The sequence below is a fragment of the Hemitrygon akajei genome, chromosome 4 (assembly GCF_048418815.1).
Source record: "Hemitrygon akajei chromosome 4, sHemAka1.3, whole genome shotgun sequence".
NCBI classification, from domain to species: domain Eukaryota; kingdom Metazoa; phylum Chordata; class Chondrichthyes; order Myliobatiformes; family Dasyatidae; genus Hemitrygon; species Hemitrygon akajei.
The window spans coordinates 34,788,522-34,806,706 of record NC_133127.1 but is presented as its reverse complement, the minus strand read 5'-3'; the positions used below and the strand labels follow the sequence as shown (position 1 = coordinate 34,806,706).

At 40.3% G+C, this 18,185-nt stretch overlaps 1 protein-coding gene across 4 annotated transcripts; it reads right to left on the bottom strand.

Moving 5' to 3' along the window:
- Positions 1-169: 169 nt before the first annotated feature.
- Positions 170-18,181, bottom strand: nicol1 (NELL2 interacting cell ontogeny regulator 1). 4 transcript variants are annotated; one of them, XM_073042287.1, is made up of 4 exons: positions 17,962-18,181; positions 17,366-17,482; positions 3,650-3,738; positions 170-1,078 (listed from the first exon to the last, which is right to left on the bottom strand). In XM_073042287.1, exons 1-4 carry the CDS (start codon positions 18,179-18,181, stop codon positions 1,013-1,015), a joined length of 492 nt encoding a protein of 163 aa, XP_072898388.1. In that variant the 3' UTR covers positions 170-1,012. The 4 variants fall into 4 exon arrangements, with proteins under 4 accessions (XP_072898388.1, XP_072898389.1, XP_072898390.1 ...); XM_073042288.1 differs by having other exon boundaries at positions 17,968-18,181; XM_073042289.1 differs by having other exon boundaries at positions 17,980-18,181.
- Positions 18,182-18,185: the final 4 nt, after the last annotated feature.

Genomic DNA, 18,185 nt, shown 5'->3' with positions numbered 1-18,185 from the left:
AAAAAAATGTACACTGAATGGAAGATGGTGAAATGGAAGAAGAGTGTTTCATTCACAGTTCCTGCCTGATGCTCACAATAACATTAAAGGGTGGGGGGGGGGGGGGTGAGATATGAAATGGAACTGAAGCACAAATGCACACAAGCAATAAAATGTTTAAAATCAAAAGTTTCCTGTTGAATGGAATTTTACTTTGGAAAAGTTACAATGGCAACTGTACCATGCAATTTTACAGTTAAGTAATATTTTCAGATCAATACAAGTTAATAAAACTACTTGTCAATCTCATACAACACATTACCACAGCTAAATATTCAAAACTTGCAAAGAACATTCTACTCACCAAATGGAATATTACTGTATGTTATATCAGCATAGCAGGAAAAGTCAGCAATATGCATTCCCTCCTCTACCAACCCCCTCACCACAACATGCTGTGCTGTTCCATCATACCACCCTCCTGCCTCAACTCCATTTTCCTCCTTAATTGCCAGTAAGAACGTAACAGTGAACTCCCATTATATAGTATTTCATGCTTACTAATTAAGTACAATATAAATAAAAGTGCAAACAAATTACCTGCAAAAAACCTACAAGTTGTTAAGTCAAGATACAACTCTTCACATTAGAAATTTCTGTTTGATAGGGAAAGGTGAACTAGACAGATTGGAAAGGAATCCAGTTTGGAGGAGTGGGAAGGGAGGGAAGAATACAATGGAAACATCAGTGAGATGGGATGGTTAAATGGCTATGGTTATGGAAGGCCCTCTGGAATTTTGTGAAAACGGGGCACAGAAGAATTCCAAAGAACAGCAGCTTCATCAATTGAATATTCCGTTCTTTTGAAAAGGCTCACAATATATTAACTACTTGTAGTGATGTTAAGCTTCACATATCCCAGTTAAAGCGACCTTCAAACACATTCTCATCAAACACAGTTCACTTGTTTGTGTCTCATGAATCATTGGACTTTTCTGAACTTAGTCTCAATGCACTATTCTGATTCATCAGTCTATAGGTTTGAAGGCAAGCAATCACATAAAGCCCGCTTTTCAACTCTCAGGAGCAGATCATCGGTCTGTAAATATAAAAATGACATTGTTACCCTTAATCTAATATATGGTTATATAGTAGACAGTTTAATCAACCTATAAATGTTCTATTTACAATTAAAATAGAAAATACTGAAAATATGAAGGGTCTTCAACCTAAAATGTTAGTCTATCCTACTGAGTATTTTCAGCATATTCTTTTTTTTGATTTTAGAACAGTTGTTTGGAAAGATTATCACTGGAAATGCTATCAGCCCTTTAAAATAACCTTGTTACAGCTTGACTGGTTTTGATAATCTTGAATTATATCCTCTGCTGTTTTCTCTTCATACAAAATGTTAATCTATAGATTTAAGTATCAAAAATTGTAAATCATAAATATTCAAAGGGAATTTCTCTGTATCAACAGATCTCAAGTGTTTCCAACACAGGAAGGCATTCAACCAATCATATCCAGAGAGGTGTAAAGCACACAGCACAGAAACAGGCCCTTCAGCCCATGCCAGCCTGGTCTTCTGCTAGCCCCATCTACCTACACCCCCACCATAGTCACCCATACCTCTCTCACCCATTATCTATCCAAGCTTCTCCCAAATATTACACCTGAACTCGCATTTACCACATCTGATGGCAGCTTGTTCCATGTTCACATCCTTCAGATTTCCCCTTTCACCCTAAACCTATGACCTAACGTTCTATCTCACCTAACCTGAGGGGGGAAACCTGCAAGCGTTCACTCTTATCAATACCCATCATAATTTTGTATGCCTCAGTAAGATCCCCCTCATTCTCCTGTGTACCAGTGAATAAAGTCCAAGCCTATACAACCTTTCCTTATAACTCAGGCCCTGATGTCCCAGCAATATCCTTGTAATTATTTTTCCGCACTTTTTCCAAATTCATTGATATCTGCCCTGTGGGTAGATGATCAGAACTCCACACAATACTTAAAATTCAGCCTCACCAATGTCTTACACAACTTCAGCATAACATCCCAAGTCCTGTGCTCAATGCCTACTTTATGAAGGCCAAAATGTCACGAGCTCTCTGTATAACCCCATCTACCTGCAATGGAACTTAGATTCATCCTCTTTTCCAGTTCTTGGACCACTGTTTTGCAAGTCGTGACTCTTCAAGTAAGTATCCAGGCAGTTTGACTAAAACAGTTAAATCTATGTTGCCTGGTTACTGATCTCAAATAAGTTGGTTCTTTTACTCCTCTTCAATTCTTCCGTAATTTAATAAATCTCAAATATCCTTTGTTCCAAATAAAAATCAAGGCTAGGCAGTCACACCCTGACTAATTCTCCACTCCTCAAATCTCCTCTGCTAGCACATTCTTCTTGCATCTGGGAATGCAAAATTTAAAAACCTATTACCCCAGTTTACAAGTAAGAAATCAGGAATGTGATTAATTTCTCAAACATACATTTAATTCTGCTGAATCTGAACACATTATTAGTCTATAAATAGAAATGGCAATAGGCTCCTCACAACTGCTCCAACTTTCAATAAGTTCGGAGCTGATTCTACTATTGTGAAGTCCATTATCCCCCTACCCCTATCACCCTTAATTCCACTATTGAGTAGAAGAACGTTTCAGCTGATTTGAGGACACAGAAGGCTATGGACAAAGTGTGTGTGGGTAAGGACAAATTCAATTGTTGGCATGGGCACGGTAGAACAAAAGACTCAATTTTGTGCTGTAGGATTCTAGGGACCATCTTGAAACACAGGTTCCAGTAAGGCACCACTAAAATATAGTGCAAAAGTGAAAACAGCTATATAAGATCTTAATGAATTTGTTATTGGAAAAATAATTGACAAAACTAATTTCAATGCAAGTTTAAGGTATTAAACTCTACTAAAGACGACAAAAGGGTCAAATAGAAATGCAAATAGACCATATCTGAATGCAGTCCTGATTGCCATGACATAAACAGGAAAAAGACTTTGGAGATGGGGGAAAAGCTAATACAAGAACATGTTACCAGAACTGGGAGGTCAGATCTATCACAAGGGATGAATAGTAGACATATCTCTTGAAAAGGGAAAGCTATTGAAAGACACTATAAATGTATTTGGTAGAGAAGATGCAGGAGGTTTCCGTGGAAAGAAGAAAAACCAGAGGCTTCAATTAGCAATAATCAACAACAAAAAAATCAAAAGGAACACTGAAAACAAGCACTGTACAGCAAACAGTATTGACACAATTATTGAGGAAAGCTTACAAAGGAGAAGAGATGAAGGAGGGTGGATGGGAGCAAATTCTTGGAAAGGAAATTTCACATATTCTGGGCAAGATGAAATAATTTGTTTCTATGTTGCATGTTCTCTGTATGGGAGACACCCTCTATTACATAATAAAATTTGTCCTCATTAATGTGGGAAGCAAATAGGCAATTTAAAAAATCTCTACAGATGCTGTGGCTTTGCATCGTGGACATTGTGTTACATGCTTTTAGGAACACAACATCCTCCCCTGAGTAATGCAGAGAGAGCTTTTGATTCTTATCATGTAATCACTAAAGTCTGTTTTAATGTGCTACATTTAGATTTTTTTATTAAGTTGCTAATGGCAAGTAATCCATATTTACCCTTGTATTCAAGTTATTTGCAGTTCTTTTCAAGTCCTGCAGCGCTCTCTGCATGAATTCAAAAGCATGACAATCAACACAGGGACGACCTGTGAAAGAAACATCAAAACCTTTAAAGTAAGCGAGCTTTAACTTACCATGAACATTGCTCTCGTGGTTGAAACAGCTAGCAGACAATCTAACAACTACAATCATCACAGATACTTTGGCACTGGACATTTTTAATGATATTTCAAATCAGAGTACAATACTTCATCCCTACCTGACTGTTTTATAGATTCCACTAACCAAGGACAATGATCCTAGTATTTGAAATTATAATTGTCAGTGTCAACCCATGTAAAGGAATCAAGTGCAAATTGAATTTATGGGTTAGTTTATGGGTCATTTATTTTAAATCCTCCAACATTTTGTATGGGCCACCACAAAAGGGTTCTGTGGTCTTTCCCCAAAGTTAAGACCCTTCTGTCACAGTATTTTGAGGAGCTGGTCCCTGAATTGTAATGTCTCAAACGTTTCACTGTTGGAATGTTTAGGATAAAACATTACAGTGAGACACCAACTTCTTGTCAATATTGTAAGCAGGTGTAATTTATGGTTCATACAGTGAAAGAAGACAATGCCTTACTGTTTGTGTAACAGTATATTATGTTCTTGTGAACTGTTCATAACACAATACATCACAAGTCTGTAAGATATAGGAGCAGAATTAGGCCATCTCGCCCATCGAGTCTGCTCCACTATTCAATCATGGCTGATTTTTTTTTAAAAATCTCCTCCTCAACCCCAGTTCCCAGCCTTCTCCCCATAACCTTTGATGCAATGTCCAATCAAGAACTTATCAATCTCTGCCTTGAATACACACAATGACCTGGCCTCCACAGCTGCACATGGCAACAAATTCCACAAATTCACCACCCTCTGGCTAAAGAAATTTCTCCACATCTCTATTTTGAAAGGGCACCCCTCTAACCTCTGGCTGTGCCCTCTTGTCCTAGACTCTCCCACCATGGGAAACATCCATTCCACATCTACTCTGTCTAGGCCTTTCAACATTCGAAAGGTTGGATCCCCTCCCCCTCATCCTTCTGAAATGTAGCGAGTACAGACCCAGAACTATCAGATGTTCCTTGTATGATAACCCTTTCATTCCTGGAATCATCCTTGTGAACCTCCTCTGGACCTTTTCCAATGCCAGCAAATCTTTTCTAAGATGAGGGGCCCAAAACTGTTCACAATACTCAAAGTGAGGCCTCATCAGTGCCTTATAAATCCTCAGCATCACATCCTTGCTCTTGTATTCTAGACCTCTTGAAATGAATACTAACATGGTATGTGCCTTCCTCACCACCAACTCAACCTGCAAGTTAACCTTCAGGGTGTTCTGTACAAGGACTCCTAAGTCCCTCTGCATCTAAGATTCCTGGATTTTCTCCACATTTAGAGAATAGTCCGCACATTTATTTCTACTACCAAAGTGCATGACCATGCATTTTCCAACACTGTATTTCATTTATCACTTTCTTGCCCATTCTCCTAATCTGTCTAAGTCCTTCTGCATCCTACCTGTTTCCTCAACACTACCTGCCCCTCCACCAATCTTCGTATCATCTGCAAACTTGGCAACAAAGCTATCTATTCCATCATCTAAATCACTGACATACAGCATAAAAAGAAGCGGGTCCCAACACCGACCCCTGCGGAACACCACTAGTCACTGGCAGCCAACCAGAAAAGGATACTTCTATTCCCACACACTGCCTCTTACCAATCAGCCAATGCTCTAACCATGTTAGTAACTCTCCTGTAATACCATGGGATCTTAACTTGGTAAGCAGCCTTATATGTGGCATCTTGTCAAAGGCCTTCTGAAAGTCCAAATATACAACATCCACTGCATCCCTTTTATCTATCCTACTTGTAATCTCCTCAAAGAATTCCAACAGGTTTGTCAGGCAGGATTTTCTCAGAAGGAAAACATGCTGACTTTGTACTATCTTGTCCTGTGTCACCAAGTACTCCATCCCCTTATCCTTAACAACTGACTCTAACATCTTCCCAACCATGGAGGTCAGGCTAACTGGTCTATAATTTCCTTTCTGCTGCCTTCCTCCCTTCTTAAAGAGTGGAGTAACATTTGCAATTTTCCAGTCATTTGGCACCATGCCAGAGTCCAATGGTTTTTGAAAGATCATTTCTAATGCCACCACAATCTCTAATGCTACTTCTTTCAGAACCCTAGGGTGTAGTTCCTCTGGTTCGGGTGATTTGTACACCTTTTGGTCTTTCAACTTTTTGACCACCTTCTCGCTTGTAACAGTTACTGCATCCACTTCTCTTCCTTCACACAGTACAACATCAGGCATACTGCTAGTGTCGTCCACAGTGAAATCTGATGCAAAATACTCATTTAGTTCATCAGCCATCTCCTTGTCCCCATTGTTATTTCTCTTGCCTCATTTTCTACCGATCCTATATCCACTCCCATTTCTCTTCTATTTTTAAACATACTGAAAAAAATCAACCAAATGTGGCAAGAAAGATGGGACAGGGAGGGGAAACGGAGGCATTTATATCAAATACAAAAAAGTGTTGCAGGTACTACGGTAGGTAGTAGATACAGAAGAGAGGAAATTGTGTGGACTAGGTTAAGGCTGGGGCACTGTGCACTAAACCAAACACTGAAATTGATAGGGAAACACCAGACAGGACTGTGTGAGGAATGTCAGGAAGAGGAGTCAGTAGAACATGTAGTTCTGAGTTGCAGGAAATATGGGATACAGAGAGAGATGATGAGAATTAATCTAAGGGAATTGGGGGTGCAGGAATCCACATTAAAAGGGTTGCTGGGCATGGGTGAGAGAACACAGGTTAGGGTATTTTTAGCTTTCTTGAGTACAGGGGTTTTTTATAGGATATGATGGATAAACAGGAATAGGGTACTAGGATGGCCAAAGATGGGAGGATAAAGTGTAGGTTAGGGTATGTGTGTATGTGCGATTGGGTGAAGGGATTTAGAATGTGAGTCTATCGCATACTCCGGAGCAGAAGGTAGCGGTAATGCACCATTAAGCTGGGTGCCAACCGCTGTAAAACAAGACGGAGAGAGAGAGATGTAAAAGGCAAAGGGTTGGAGAAGGAGGGGGACAAGGAGGAGGTGAGGAGAAGAGGTAAGAGGCCGGAGTAAAGAATAGAAGAGGAAAAGGAAATGGTGAAAAAAATACCAGAAGGAGAAATCGATGTTCAGGCTATCAGGTTGGAGGTACCTAGATGGAATAAAAGGTGTTGCTTTTCCACCGAGAATGGCTCCCCCATGGCAAAAGAGGAGGCAATGGACTAACATGTCAGAACAGAAACAGGAATTAAAATCACAAACAAGAAAAAAATCTGCAGATGCCGGAAATCCAAGCAACACACACAAAATACTGGAGGATCTCAGCAGGTCAGGCAGCATCTATAGAGAAGAGTACAGCTGATGTTTCGGACCAAAATCCTTCAGCAGGACTTGAGAAAAAAAAGATGAGTAGATGTAAAAAGTGGGGGGGGGGGGGGGGGGGGGGAGGGAGAAACAGAAGGTGAAGAGTTAAACTGGGAGGGAGAAGAGTGAAGTAAACCAATCCTAGTTCTCATCCATGCCAGGTCTTCATTATTCCCTCTGACCTTCCCCTCTCTGAGGCAGAACGTTCTGTCCTCAGTAGGGGCCTCACCTTTGTCCCCCTGCACACACACCTCAGTGAGTTCTGTACCTGCCATGACATTGAACTTTTCTCTACTGCCTCCACCACTTCTTTGGCTAGGATTCTCCACCCCGCACCAATGACCCCTTCTCCAACCCTCCTCCTCTTCCTGGACACCCCAACCTGGTCTTCTGTCTGCTCTGGATCTTTTCTTTGTGAACTGCCAACGGGATATCAACCCCCTGGACTTCACCACTGCTGTCTCCAAATCCAACCTCACTTCTTGTGAACGCTCTGCTCTCCACTCCATCTGCACTAACCCTAACTTCACCATCAAACCCGTACATAAGTGGGGTGCTGTACTAGTCTGGTGTACTGACCTCTACCTTGCTGAAGCCCAGCGATAACTCTCAGACACCTCCTTTCACCCCAAAGGAGCACCAGACCATTGTCTCCCACACCATGACTGACCTTATTAGCTCTAGGGATCTCCCATCCACCACCACCAACCTCACAGTGCCTGCAACCTGCACCTCCCGTTTCTATCTCCTACCCAAGCACCACAGACCTGCTTGTCCAGGTAGACCCATTGTTTCTGCTCATTCCTGCCTCATTGAACTCAGTTCTGCATACTTTGACTCTTGTTTTGTCTCCCCTAATTCAGACCCTTCCTACCTACATCCATGACACTTCACACGTTCTGGATCTTTTCAATGATTTCAAATCTACTCCGTATACACCTCCATCCCCCACCAGGACGGCCTCAAAGCCCTCCATTTCTTTGTGGCACCAAATCCACCCAGCTCCCCTCCACCATCATTCTCCTTCGTCTAACAGAACTTGTCCTCACGCTTGATAACTTCTCCTTTGGCTCCTCCCACTTCCTTCAAACAAAAGGTGTAGCCACGGGCATTTACATGGATCACAGCTATGCCTGCCTTTTTGTCGGCTATGTGTTACAGTCTATGTTCCAAGCCTACACTGGTGCCCAACCCCACTTCTCCAACGCTACATCAACAACTGCATTGGTGCTGCTTCCTGCACCCATGCGGAACTCATCCACTTTGCCTCTGACGTCCACCCTGCCCTCAAATTTACCTGGTCCATTCTCAACACCTCCCTTCCCTTTCTCAATCTCACTATCTCTATCTCTGGAGACAGCTTATCCACCGATGTCCATTTCAAATGCACAGACTCTCAGTTACCCAGACTGTACCTTTTCCCACACTATTATTTGTAAAAGTGCCATACCCTTCTCTCAATTCCTCCATCCCTGCCGCATCTGCTCTCAGGATGAGGCTTTTCATTCTAGAACGAAGGAGATGTCCTCCTTTATCAAAGAAAGGGGCTTCCCTTCCTCCAGCATCAACGCTGCACTCACTTCCATTTCATGCAAGTCTGCCCTCACCTCATCAGGGATAGGGTTCCTCCTGTCCTCACCTACCACCCAGCAGCCTCCATGCCCAGCACATAATTCTCCATAACTTCTACCATCTCCAATGGGATCCCACCACCAAGCACATCTCCCTTCTGCTTTCCGCAGGGATCACTCCCTACACGACTCCCTTGTCCCTTCATCCCTCCTGGAACTTAACCTTGCAAGCAGAACAAGTGCTACACCTGCCCCTACACTTCCTCCCTCACTACCATTCAGGGTCCCAAACATCCCTTCCAGATGAGGCGACATTTATCTGTGAGTCTGTTGGGGTCATCTACTGTGTCTGGTACTCCTGGTGTGGCCTCCTGTATATCGGTGAGATCTGGTGCAGACTGAGAGATCGCTTCGCCGTGTACCTATGTCTGTCCGCCAGAAAAAGCGGGATCTCCCAGTGGCCACCTATTTTAATTCCACTTCTCTCTCCCATTCCAATATGTCTATCCATGGCCTCCTCTACTGTTGCGATGAATCCACACTCAGGTTGGAGGAACAACACCTTATATTCCATTTGGGTAGCCTCCAACCTGATGGTGTGAACATCGATTTTTCGAACTTCCGGTAATACTGCACCCATCCCCTTCACCATTCCCCTCTCCCACCTTATCTCCTCGCCCACCCATCACCTCGCTCTGGTGCTCCTTTTCCCCCTTTTCTTTCTTCCACGGCCTTTTGTCTTTTATTACACTCCCCCTTCTCCAGCCCTGTATCTCTTTCACCAATCAGCTTCCCAGCTCTTCACTCCTCCCCTCCCAGTTTCACCTATCACCTTGTGTCTCTCCCCTCCCCCACCTTTTTAAATCTAATCGTCAATTTTTCTCCTCCAGTCCTGCTGAAGGGTCTTAGCCTGAAACATCAACTGTACTCTTTTCCATAGATGCTGCCTGGCCTGCTGAGTTCCTCCAGCATTTTGTGTGTGTGTTGCTAGGAATTAAAATGAGTGGCCGCCCAGAAATTCCACTTTGTGCAGATGGAGCAGAGGTGCTGGAAAAAAACTGGTCTCGCACCCCCTCCCCCCCCAAATTTACATCAGGTCTCACCAGTGTGGAGGAGACTGCATTGGGAGCGCCAGCTACGACAGACAACCCCATCAGATTTGCAGGTAAAGTGCTGCCTCACCTGGAAAGACTGTATGGGGCCCCTGAATGGAGGAGAGGAAGGAGGTGAGTGGACAGGTGTAGCATTTCTTTCACTTGCAGGATATCTGCCAGGATGTTGATCGGTGGGAAGAGGACAAATGTACCTTCTAGTTTCTCCCCATCTTTTTATCCTGGCATTCTTCCCCTTCCTTTCCAGTCTTGATGAAGGGTCTCAGCCCAAACTGTTGACTGGTTATTCATTTCCGTAGATGCTGCCTGACCTGCTGCTGAGTTTTACCAGCATTTTGTGTTTGTATTTCTAGAACGTAAGCACTCTTGAGAATTAGCTGTTTTCCTCATTTTGAATGCATGCACTTAAATTGCATGACCATCATCTCCGATTCTCCATCTTTGCAGCATATGGAGTAGGTCGCGTTTCTAGCGGCTCTCTCTCTTTTAATATATTTTATATCCCACTAACAGATCCCTTTTAGTTCTAATGACTTACTACTTCTACTGAAGGATTTTATGACTTAATTACAATGGCCGAAATAAGTTGTTCTGGTATTGAATTAAGAAGCAGCAAGACTTTCCCTGAAATGGAGCAAACGGGACAAACCAAAAAAATGGAGGAATCTGTTACACTAGCGGGAATATTTTCTTCAATACAAGACATGAAGTCGGAATTCGGATCGCTTAATATTAAAATCGATAAGCTGACCGGTTCAAACGGAAAGCTCAAAAAAACTATTTCTACGATTCAAGACTTGCTGGAAAACTTGGATTCTCAACTTAAAACACTTCAGCAGACTACAACCTAAATCGAGAGCGAGCATGATTTATTCAAGCAAACTATTAAAGATCAAGGAATAAAGATATCTTCAATGGAAAAGAAAATCAATGAAATTACCTCGGAACTATCTAAAATGAAGAAAAGAATGGTTGATTTAGATAGTAGAGGGCGTCGGAGGAATCTGCGTATTCTGGGACTGCCTGAAAATACTGAAGCTGGCGATCTGTTAAAATTCTTTTCAGATATGCTGTATTCACTTTTCAATGGGACCCTCGAAGCTAGCCCCTTAATCGACAGAGTTCACAGAATTCCATTCTCTCGGCATTCAGCCGAATTAAATCCTCGAGCAGTTGTACTTTCTTTGCATTATTATACGACTAAAGAAGCTATTCTTCGAGAAGCCAGAAAGAAACTGAAATTACTCTTTAATTCAACACACATTCGTATAGTTGAAGATTATCCCCCCGAAATCTTTGCCGAAAGAAAGAAATATCGAGAAGTTATGAGTGAAATGTATAAATTAGATTTAAATCCCTCCCTTCGCTTTCCAGTAAAGCTGATAATTTTTCTTGAAAAATCTCAACCATTGAGAATCTACTCTCCTCAGGAGGGATGGGAGTATATTAAAAACTTTAAAGTTAAGCCTACTGAATAAAATATTAAAGTTACATCAATTATTCAATAGCCAATTTTAAAGTATCTGCTGTATGAGTTGTTTATGGAGCTTTTGAGTTAAGTACATGTTATACCTTTTCACTCTCTGGTATGGGACGTGGTCGATTTAATTTTTTTACCTTATTAATAATTAATACATATATAACTGTTTTGTAGGGAACCTTTATAGTATTGTACTTTAGTGGTCCGTGTAGGACCCGTTGTGTATTAATCTTTTTATTTTTTTTTATTTGTTTCAATACTTATAGTTTTAGGTCTGTTATATACATATATTCATTTCTTTTTCTTTTTTGAGAGAAAGAATATTCTTTGTAACATTATTTGCTCGGATTTATTCTTTCTTTTGAATATGTGTTTAAGCTACTTTAGCTGATTCTAAGATGGCCGTTTTGATTATGTTTTTATTAATGTTAGACACAACATTATAGTAGTTGAATTCTGTTTGTGCCTTTTATTATGGCTATTTTCCGTGGGATTTTTGCTTTTTTTTATATATATGGAGCTGCAAGTTGGAGAACAGGGTCAAAGGTGATTAGTCAGCATGGGACCTGCCCATTGGTTCCTTCCTTTCTATCTATTGGGCGGGGGGAGTGGGGAGGGGTCTATTAGAGTAGGTTTTTTTCTTGATTGGACAGTTCTTTTGATGGATTTCTCTTTCGTAAATGCGTCACTCCTTCTGGTTGTACCCGCACCTTTTGGTTTAATCTGTACTTGCGTAACATTTCTTTTATATAATATTAAACTCAATTTTAAACATGGATGTTAATAAAATTAATATAATATCTTGGAATTGGAATGCTGTCAATCATCCCATTAAGCATAAAAAGATTTTTAAGAAATTAAAAACACTTAATGCTGATATTATTTTTGCGCAAGAAAATCATATACAAAAACAGGATGGGGATAGATTTTTTCGCTTTTGGAAAAGGCCTCTTTTTCACTCACTGTCGGATAGTAAAACAAGAGGTGTTTCTATATTTCTTAGTCCCAAAACCCCTTTTGTACACCTTAATACTACTACTGATTTGATTGGAAGATATTTAATTGTTACTGGTTTATTATGCGAGCAAAAGGTAGCTCTGGTGTGTGTATACGCACCTAATGTAGATAATTCTGATTTTTTTTAAGAAACTTTTTTCAGAGTTACCGAATCTCAATGAATATAAGCTGATCATGGGTGGTGACTTTAACTGTTGCTTCAATCCAGCGATTGACAGGTCATCAACCAATCCATCGCTTCCTAATAAAGCGGCAGCTTGTATTAACTCTTTTTTATTAGAATATGGCCTTGTCGATATTTGGAGATATAAACACCCCAATGATAAAGATTTCCCCTTTTTTTCCACACGTCCATCACAAATATTCCCAAATTGATTACTTTTTTTTTTAGATACACGTCTGTTAAACTCCATTGTTGAATGTGCATATGACATCATTGCGCTTTCAGATCACGCGCCTTTAAAGTTAACCCTTAAGCTCCCGGATAGATTTTTGAAAATCTCACAGTGGAGATTGAACCCCATTTTGTTACAGGATCCAGCTTTTGTTAATTTTATTAAGGAGCAAATTTCTATATTTTTTGAATTTAATACAACTGAAGGAATGTCAAATCTGGTTATATGGGACACCTTGAAATCTTTTCTTAGGGGACAGATAATCTCATATTCAGCAGCCTTGAGAAAGAAAACTAAAGCGGAATTGTCAGTGCTTATTAATAAAATTAAACAGATCGATAAAGCGTATTCAGTTAAACCTACTGAAGACCTATATAAAGAAAGGGTCGAACTTCAATCACACTATGATTTACTTCTGACTGTTCCCATTGAACAGCAAATTTTTAAATCTAAAAGTTTATTTTATATACATGGGGAAAAATCTGCTGAACTTTTAGTGGGTCAGTTAAAGGCTGGGATGGTCAGAAGACAGATTTTAAAAATTCACCGACCAGATAGAACAGAAACTTTAGATCCTTATGAAATTAATAAGATATTTATGGACTTTTATTCTAATCTTTATAAATCTGAATTCTCTGATAGTAATATCACTATGAATAGATTTTTGCAAAGGTTAAACATACCTCAATTTTTGATTCAGGATGTTGATATGTTAAATACACCTATTAAACAAGAGGAGATAGCCAAGGCTATATCCTCTATGCAATTAAGTAAAGCTCCGGGACCTGATGGTTATACGGTAGAATTTTATAAGATCTTTCACGAAACGCTTATACCACATCTTCAACAAACGTTCACTGATTCTACATCTTCTGGGAACTTTCCTAAAACTTTTTATTGTTATGAATGTACCATAGCTCTGAGGGGCCGAAGGGTGCGGGGGTAGCCCCCTCCTTTGTGAGAATCGCAAGATCACTATTGAGTCAATTCAGGAGACACAGGAAATGAGAGAAAGACATGCAGAATCCACAAAAGGGTTAGAATGTGTCCTGGCCTCCGAAAGGCGGACCCATTGATACCGGCTATTGTCTCTTGGAGACGGACTTGTGTATTGCATCTTGGATGATGCAATCAAAGCCCCAGGCAATGAACCAAGGAGGAGGTTGGTGGAGGGATTGCATCATCCCCAACCTGATGACACCTGAGACCCTGTGAGTCAGGATAAGAGGGTCTATGGGAACAGCCCCTCAGACGCACCAGAAGAAACGCTAGCGATCCCGTAATAGCAAAAGCCGGTGGAAGGCCACGTGCATCCGCTTCCATTTGCCCGGAATCGGTGACCTTTGCCACGGAAAAACGGTTTTTAGCTAACAACGGGGAACTCAACTCTCAATGACTCTCGAAGGATTGACATCATAAACAGAATGGGCAAGTTTTAACCCGTCTCTCTCTCTCTCCAACAATTGCCACACAGGGTCCCCAACGGCTGCAGCCTGTATGAACTGAACGAACTATATATTTCCATCGGACAATTCATTATCCCCTAGACAACGATACAGCTTATTTCTTATTGATTATTATTATACCCGCACTTTTAGATTTAGTATTGACGACGTATATTATCTGTGTGTTTGCATTGATATTATTTTTGTGTATTTCTATCAATAAATACTGTTAAAAATAGTACCATCAGACTTCAACGGACCTCTATCTTTGCTGGTAAGTGACCCAGTTACGGGGTACATAACATTATGAAGCACTAATTTCATTGATTCCAAAAAAAGGGAAAGACCCACTGGAATGTGTATCCTATAGACCTATTTCTTTACTGAATGTAGATTTTAAAATCCTCTCTAAGATTCTAGCAAATAGGCTTGAGAGTATCTTGCCTAATGTTATCTCAAACGATCAAACAGGATTTATTAAAAATAGGTACTCACATTTTAATATTTGAAGATTATTAAATATCATTTATTCCCCCTCAACCAAAGAATCTGAATGTATTGTATCTTTGGATGCAGAGAAAGCCTTTGATAGGGTGGAGTGGCCTTATCTATTTCAGGTTTTGAAGAGGTTCAATTTTGGTCCAGGATTTATCTCCTGGATTAAATTGATTTATCATGCCCCGGTAGCTGTGGTTCTCACTAATAACCAAAAGTCTCCTTATTTTAGATTATATAGAGGTACCCATCAGGGCTGTCCCCTTAGCCCTTTATTATTTAATTTGGCTTTAGAACCACTTGCTATTGCTCTTAGGGATTCTAATTCTGTGCAGGGTATTAGGAGAGGGGATAAATTACATAAAGTTTTGTTATACGCAAATGATTTATTAGTTTACATTTGAAATCCCAAGAAATCTATTCCTTCTATGTTATCTATATTTATGGAATTTGGTACTTTTTCTGGATACAAATTTAATTTACATAAAAGTGAATTATTTCCTATTAATAATTATTTTGATTATTATGATCAAATACCTTTTTAATATTGCCAAAAACCATTTTACTTATCTTGGTATCAAAATTACAAAAAATTTTAAAGACCCATATAGGTATAATTTCTTCCCTTTAGTTGAATATACTCAACAGGCGCTTTCCAAATGGTCACCTATGTCAATGTCATTGATAGGTCGAATAAATGCTATAAAAATGGTTATTCTACTGAAATTTTTATATATATTTCAAGCAGTTCCCTCTTTTGTTCCAAAATCATTTTTTGATAAAATAGACTCTCTGATTTTGTCTTATGTTTGGAATAATAAAAGCTCTAGAGTGAATAAACTCTTATTGCAAAAATCAAAAAAAAAAGATGGAGGACTGGCTTTACCAAACTTTAGATTTTATTATTGGGCAATTAATATTCACTATATTACTTTTTGGATTTATGATATAGACGATCAAGATCGCCCTTGATGGTTACAGCTGGAGGAAAATTCAGTAGTGGGGTTTTCGTTAGCTTCTTTATTAGGAGCTCCTCTTCCTTTTTTGTTCTCCAGAATAGGTAAACAAGCTCTTAACCCTATTGTTAAACATATTTTAAAAATTTGGTTTCAATTTTGTAGATTTTTTGAATTAAATGATTTTTTACTTTCTAGTAATATTTATTCTAATTTCTTTTTTAAACCATCAACTTTGGATAAGGCTTTTCTAACATGGAAAATTAAAGGAATAAAAATTTTTAGATTTGTTTTTACAAGCCTGTTTAATGTCTTTTTCACAGTTAATGGATAAATATGATATCTCCAATACACATTTTTTCAGGTATTTACAGGTTAGGAATTTCTTATGCGATTTTTTACCAAATTACCCCTTGATCTGCTCTTCAAATTTGGCTTATGTTATTTTTCAGTTTAAACCTTTTCAAAAACGATTAATAGCTATCATTTATAAACAGTTAATGAATGCTCGCACATCGCCTAATGATAGGGTTCAACGCTCCTGGGAAGTAGAACTTCAACATTCACTCTCAGATAACCAATGGAGTAAAATTTATTATTTAGTTAATAATTCATCTATCTGTGCACGCCATATTTTAATTCATTTTAAGATAGTACATAGGGTCCATATGTCCAAAGATAAATTGGCGCATATTTTTCCTAATATATGCCCTATTTGTGATAGATGTAATGCAGAAGTGGCTACTCTAACCCATATGTTTTGGTCATGTGTAAGTTTGAATAATTTTTGGGAGGGATGTGTTTGGAATATTATCTAAAGTTATAGATATGGATGTTCAACCTAATTGACTTACAGCAATTTTTGGGATTTTCCCAGAGGAAGCAAGCAAAGTGTCTGCCTCCGCCCAACATGTGATAGCTTTTTCAACTTTACTGACTAGGAGAGCTATTTTGCTACACTGGAAAGAATCTAACTCACCTGCTGTTTTCTATTGGCTCTCCTCCATCATGTCATGATGGAGAAAATTAGAAGCCGGACATTTGATACATCTTTTGATTTTGAACAAGTCTGGCGACCCTTTATTCAATATTTTCACATGATTTAATTTATCTTTATTTATTTATTTTTCTTTATTCTCTTTGGAGAATGTCCATGAAGGTTTGGAGATGACCGGAAGGATGTGTTTTTCTCTCTTTCTTTTTTAAGTTTATCCTCATTTGGATGGCCCAACCTTTCTTTTTCTTTTCTTTCTCTCTTTTTTGTTTTAGTTTAGTTAGTGGGGTTTTTCTTTCTCTATCAATAAAAATTCCAATTTTGTTTACGATTGCTATGAGTTGTAATTTCTTTCTGACCATTGTATATATAACAGCATAATATATTACCTATTTGAGTTTGATATTATATGCTTTTTGTCTTTAATATTGTTGTTTATATCTTTTATATCATCTACTTGTTAAACTCCTTTTTCGATTTGTATTCTTTATTTGAAAATCAATAAAAAAGATTGAAAAATGACCATCTCCAAAAACATGCCATCCACTCAACTCTTTAACCTCGTAGTCCCTGCTGAGTTCCCCCAGCATTTTGTCTGATGTCTCCTACCAAACGATTCCCGAAAATTAGTCAACCTCATTCCCATGATGAATAGCCCCGTAATTAAGAAAATTGTAGTTTTCTTCTCCAGTTACCTGCAGAATCCACCTTAATGGCAGATGGTTAATCAGCTGTCCAGGACAACAGAATGCGCAGAGAAGCGGGGGACTTACTTTCAGCCGGGATCACGGTGCCGGACTCGGCATCAGCTTCTGCCAGGAAGCCGGCGGCGGCGACAAGGACGATGAGCCCGAGGAAGCGAGCAGTTAACATGGCGATACCCGAGCGGTCTGTGATGGACGAAGAAACAGAAAAAAAATCACCGTTACTGCAGCAATTGTAAGAATATCGGCAGTGGCAAAAGAACAAGCGACGTCCTTTGAAACAGTCTAACCTAAAGCACCAAACAAAAATTAACGATGCTTTAAGCCACTCCGCGGTCCTCCCTTTCAACTCGGCTTCAAAGGCAAAGCCGCCAAGTGATTGACGTGGGGCCCCACCAATTCGCGAAGAGGATTGGCCCGGGGAGGCGGGACGTGACCTGGCGTCAATCATGATGGGGAGGGAGGCGCGGCTCGTTAATTTAAACAGAAGAGATGCTGGAAATCTTCAGCAACGCGCAGTGTGTTGGCGGAGCTAATCAGGCCAGGCGGTATTTATGGAGGTGGATAAGCAGCAGACGGGGCTTCGAGCCGAAAACCTCCTGCATGAAGGGGCTGGGCCCCGCAAACGTCGGCCGTTTATGCCCCTCCATAGATGTGACACGAACATTCACCCTGATCCTGACCCCGGCTTGCCGAGCTCCTGCGGCGCTTTGTGTGGTGTGGTATTGCGGCGGTAAAAATGCCAGCCGAGCCGGGCACTCCGGCAGCCGCGCGCCGAGGGAGGGGGCGGGGCTGGGGCTGCCGCGCGCCGGTGGGCGGGGCCGCCGCGGGAGGGGGCGGGGCCTGCAGCACAGGCTTTCGTCGCCCCGTGTAATGCCCGTCCATTCAA